This window comes from Phoenix dactylifera, chromosome 5, assembly GCF_009389715.1.
Source record: "Phoenix dactylifera cultivar Barhee BC4 chromosome 5, palm_55x_up_171113_PBpolish2nd_filt_p, whole genome shotgun sequence".
NCBI classification, from domain to species: Eukaryota; Viridiplantae; Streptophyta; class Magnoliopsida; order Arecales; family Arecaceae; genus Phoenix; species Phoenix dactylifera.
In genome coordinates this window covers 9,565,512-9,570,557 of record NC_052396.1, presented here as the reverse complement: position 1 = coordinate 9,570,557, position 5,046 = coordinate 9,565,512, and the positions used below count along the sequence as shown (strand labels likewise).

At 42.2% G+C, this 5,046-nt stretch overlaps 2 protein-coding genes across 3 annotated transcripts; both read left to right on the top strand.

Moving 5' to 3' along the window:
- The first annotated feature begins 305 nt into the window (after positions 1-305).
- Positions 306-3,017, top strand: LOC120110868 (protein disulfide isomerase-like 5-4). Of its 2 annotated transcripts, none has more exons than XM_039126770.1 (7): positions 306-519; positions 1,284-1,350; positions 1,528-1,674; positions 2,070-2,231; positions 2,305-2,352; positions 2,466-2,654; positions 2,761-3,017. In XM_039126770.1, exons 3-6 carry the CDS (start codon positions 1,531-1,533, stop codon positions 2,541-2,543), a joined length of 432 nt encoding a protein of 143 aa, XP_038982698.1. In that variant the 5' UTR covers positions 306-519; positions 1,284-1,350; positions 1,528-1,530; the 3' UTR covers positions 2,544-2,654; positions 2,761-3,017. The 2 variants fall into 2 exon arrangements, with proteins under 2 accessions (XP_038982698.1, XP_038982697.1); XM_039126769.1 differs by having other exon boundaries at positions 2,305-2,382.
- Positions 2,543-4,828, top strand: LOC113461118. Its single transcript, XM_039126984.1, has 6 exons — positions 2,543-2,552; positions 2,602-2,654; positions 2,761-2,986; positions 3,708-3,789; positions 3,888-4,215; positions 4,312-4,828. Exons 1-6 carry the CDS (start codon positions 2,543-2,545, stop codon positions 4,516-4,518), a joined length of 906 nt encoding a protein of 301 aa, XP_038982912.1. The 3' UTR covers positions 4,519-4,828.
- The last annotated feature ends 218 nt before the right edge of the window (positions 4,829-5,046 follow it).

Genomic DNA, 5,046 nt, shown 5'->3' with positions numbered 1-5,046 from the left:
GAAATTTGGCTTGCAAACTGATTTAGCCCAAATCAGCCTTATATATACAATTTGGCTTGCAAACCGACTTAACAAAAATCCTAACCTTTCCCTTCCCTTCCCTTCCCCTCCCTCGCTGAGAGCCGCCGCCGCCGCACCCACCCCCCCCCCCCCACTCCCTCGCCCCCCCTCCCTCGCTGAGAGCCGTCGCCGCCCTCCCTTGCTGAGAGCCGTCGCCGCCCTCCCTCGCTGAGAGCCGCCGCCGCACCCCCTCGCTGAGAGCCGCCGCCGCACCCCCCCTCCCTCGCTGAGAGCCGCCGCTGCCTCCCCTCCCTCGCTGAGAGCCGCCGCCGCCGGCCCCCCTCCCTCGCTGAGAGCCGCCGCCGCCGCCGCCCCCGCCCCCCCTTTTCCCTCGCTGAGAGCCTGATAGCCGCCTCCTCTCGGTGTCGTCGCCTCTTCAACGACCGGCCGGCGGCTCTTCGCGTCCTTCTCCCCCGGACGGCAACCTCCGCGGCTCCGGTCACCGACTCACAGTCACCGGTAAGAGTTTTCTCCTCCTCCTCCTCTTCAAGCTCGATCCCGGTAGATTTTGCCCAAGCCCGGAGAGAGAAAGAGAGAGAGAGAGAGAGGTGGTGGGGCAGCGAGAGAGCTCGGAACAGTAGGTCTCCCAAAAATAAGGGTTCAATGTAACAGGTATCAGGGAGAGAATATTATTTAGTTTTAGTCATACATTGAATTATCTTAAGCATGCTCAAATTCTATATGTTTCTTTTCAACCCTCCTTTAGCACGACCATCTATTTTGATCCCTTAAATGGAGGAATATTTAGCCTGAGATATTTTTATTTTTTAATATGCCTCACCTCTGCTTCTAGAACTCCTATTGTTTGAAAAGAAATTGTGCTAAAATTCCTCTATGTGAGCCTTATGCAACATAGATATTTAAAAATCCTATTAATGAAGGAAGAAACAAGTGAGCACTGAGTAAATACTTGATGTTACGGGCAACCTAGTCCTCTGAGCTTCGTGCATAAGTAAAATTTGCCTGCAAATTTGTTTTATGTACTTTTGATATGTTTAAAATTGTCTTAGTTGCTTTTAATTGTTGTCGTTCATGCTTATAAAATTTCAAGTACTACATTTTCTACGAGGCTGAATTAGCTTTTGTTGATGTTGTCAATTAACTTCTGCTGTCTTCCATTTTCCTGGGCTAGCAAGTAGTCTTTTAGAATGTTAATGGTCATGTTGTTATATCTTATTTGCTGTTTAGTTAAATAACTGTGATTACTATATCATCTGCCACAGGGAAAATCATGGCCACCATGAACATGAATCTTATTATGGAGAACGGGACACAGAAAGTTTAGTTGTGGTATGCTTATTGTTTCGATTTAGATTTGATGTGCAGTAATTAATCATCGGCACTGTCATTGCACATCATTGCCTTATAGTGTACTCGTCTATCATAAGAGTTAGGCATATGCATTGTCACTTTATTTGTTAGCCCTGTTAACTGGTTTAACTGCTTGTTTGGAGTTCTTAATTTTAGGCAATGGAAACTCTGGTTGCACCTGTTCCAAGAGAGTTCCATAAACTAGCATTGGATGACAAATCTGGTCAAACCATCGATACAGCAAAACGGCCTGCGCCATTGACTAGTGGGTGTAGAATAGAAGGTTTTGTGCTTGTCAAAAAGGTAAAATAAGCTTCTGCATTGAATTCATTCACCATTTTGAGTTTGCAGAATCTTCTATGATGTTAATGCAAATGTTACTGTAAGTCTCGGAACCATTTCTATGTACTTAAAATTTTTTGATTGATCAGATACCTTGTTACTGTTTGATGCTCCATCATGATATCAGTAGTTGACGCTTAGTTTAGCATTAGCAGCACGAACACCAAGCCATAACTTATTTTCGAGGAATTGGACAGGAAGTGAAATATTGACTTCCTATATTTACACTGTTTTGATGTTTCTAATGTTAATCACCTGTCAGATAGCAATGAACAGGAGTTACCTATTTGTACCATGCCGATTATGAAACAGAGGCTGTGAAGAGAGATCTAAATGTACCCTCTTTGGATTTGCAGATTGAGCATTACCTTCAATTGGTAAAGACTGAGATAGCATCAAGAAAATCTTCTCGGGAGTTTAAATTGCTAGAGGAGTATGAGTATACAGCCCACAGTAGTTTGGTGCACAGTCTGCATATTCCTGCTGCCAAATTCCATTTTGAGCCCTCTCCTATGCAGGCTGGTTTCTGACACTTGGATACACATTTACCAAATTCAAAATCTGTGAGCTCATCGTTATTTTGAATTTCAGGTCTTGGTAACTGAAGTTCCAAAATCCTTCTCGCACTTCATTACAAATGTATGTGCTATCATTGGAGGCATTTTTACGGTTTGCACTCGATCTCTTTAAATGATATCTTCGGTTTTGTACTGCCAAATGCGTATGAAAAATTTGACCTTATTGGCTTTCAGGTGTCTGGAATATTGGATTCTATCCTGCACAATACGATCCGGCTTATGAGAAAGGTTGAATTAGGAAAACAATTTTGATGGGCAAAGGTGAAATATTGGTTGTACAACGGGTCCAAAGTTTTGCTCATTCCCCTAGTTAGCAATTCCATTTTGAATGCTTTCACTCATAAGAGAAGTGAAGTTGTCATGGTAAGTATAATTTTTTTATAATTCATAAATATTATTGAGCTTGCTCATGTTTATCTCTTGTTTGATCCACCATAATGTTTTTCTCTTCTTTTAAATCAACTTGCAGGCAAAGTATTCAGCTGAATACTCCAAAAAATATGGTGATGCCTCCACCTCAGATGCTCCTCCACGTGATTATGACTTGTGGTTTGACGCAACTGATGTCCCAACTCATGGCCATGTCTATGGCTTTAGTCCCCTAGAGGATCTCACTGGAATTATTGGGCAATCATCATCTGCTTCCACCTCTACAGGTCAAGCTCCAGAGCTGTACACTCATGAAGACCTTCTACGTATTCTTGAGCAGGAAAAGAAAAAATGGCAAGAGGAGGTTCTTCAAAAGATGAGAGAAGAGATTGGCTTTGGACCAAGGCATGCAGATCGGGGGAGTAATGGTGATTCTGATTCTGCTGATCATGCTTCATTATAATTGTTTTTGCCTTAGATGATAGGTCTTTGCATTCCTAGGAGGAATGAAATCTCTGTTGATCTTTATGACATATTTTTAGACTTTGATTTTGATGGATTCAGGACATGTTGATGCCAATTTTGAATGACATTTAAAATGACTTTTGCGTAATGTTGAATGCCTTTGCTATTAATGATATTACTATTATTATTATTATGTGCCAATCAATGTACCAAATGTACCAGGTTATTAGATTGTGATCGGTGACCAAATTTTGGTTACTAAATTGTTTACCAAGTATTGTGACGGATTTTGGTCAATAAAAATTGATTTTGCTCAGCGCGTTTGTAACCAATTAGTGACCGTAAACTTATCACTAGGTCAGTGACGGGATTAATGACAAATGTAGTGACAAAATGTGTGACCATGTCTGTGACGACTAAATCTGTCACTAAAGGTCGTGACAGATTAGTGACCAAACTTGTGACCGCATTCTGTGACAAAATCAGTGACGAAGTTGCCTTCGTCACTAACTCCGCAACTGGATAGTGACGGGAAATACATAATTTCTTAAATATTTAATTCTTGAATTTGTAACGGCTTAGTGACGGCGGTTCTGTCACGGAGGTTAGTGACGGGAATCGCCGCCGTCACGGAGAATTTAGCGACGCGTGTTTTTGTAACGAAGTCAGTGACGGGAGCTCCGGTCACAAATTCCATATTAGTAACCGGAAACACGGTATAGTGACGGGAATCTCCGTCACTATACGCGTGTTTTCTGGTAGTGCTCGTCCCCTTTTCTCTCCATCGCTCTTTCTCGATCTGAGACCAATCTTCCCCAACCAAGTCCTCCTCTTCCTCAAATCATCCTCTTACCTCCCATTTCCGACCTCTTTTGCCTCTACTACTCTTCCTCCCTCTCCATCATCGCAGGCGGCGGCGGCGGCAGTTGGTGGGCTGGCCTGTGGAAGGCGGCCTTATCCTCAGCTCCCTTCCTATTTTTCCACTTCTCTTTGTGGCGTTGAGAAGCAGCACGTAAAGAATGTCTCTGGTAATGATGCCTTCACCCTCCTCTTCGCCGCCGTCGAGTCCGACATCGATACCGCCCTCCAGGTCCTCCTCCTCTTTCTTCCTTCTAAGGTTTCTTTTCTCTGATGTTCCCTTAGTGGCACACTTTTTCTTTTCCTGATTAATGGATCTATTGTGTAGAAATGGGAGATGGATGCCGGGAAGAAAAATAGGGTGACAATGGCAGCGATGAATGCTAAGATCCAGCGCACCAAGGCCCGGTTGATGGAGGAGGTGCCCAAATTGCAGAGGTTGGCGCTCAAGAAGGTCAGCTTCTTTGTCATTCTGTTCTTTTTAATTAAATATTTTTTGAAAATTATGATTCTTGTTTTAGTTTCTGCTTTTTGAATTGTAAATTTTGGTATGTTGAGAAACAATGCAGCTTTTGTTTTAAAAAAAAAGTGAGAGAGAGAGAGAGAGAGAGAGTCAATGCAGGTACTTTGAACGATCTGTGAATCATTTCATTTGGTATTTGCATAAATTTGGAAATAAATTTTGATTACTCTCTATCCCATTTTCATGAATATGGCAATTTTAAGTGGCCTGAATGGTTTTAGATTACCCAATCACATCTTTCTGTGCTACAGGGCTTATGGCTTTGGATTAATTTTGATTTTCTGAGCTTGCTAAAAGGAAAGGCGCCATGGCATTAGGAGGATGACCTCTAAAAAAATTAAATATTTTTTTTAAAAATAATTATAACAATGCTTTAAAGCATCGCTAACTAAAAAGAAAAGCAGTTAAAAGCCGATGCTTTCAAGTATCACTAACTGATCAACGCTTATAAGCGTCGGCTTTTAGGGACGCTTTTAAGCGTCGCTAAAGCTCACCCTTTAACGACACTTTTCAAAAGCATTGGCAAATTTTTTTTCCACC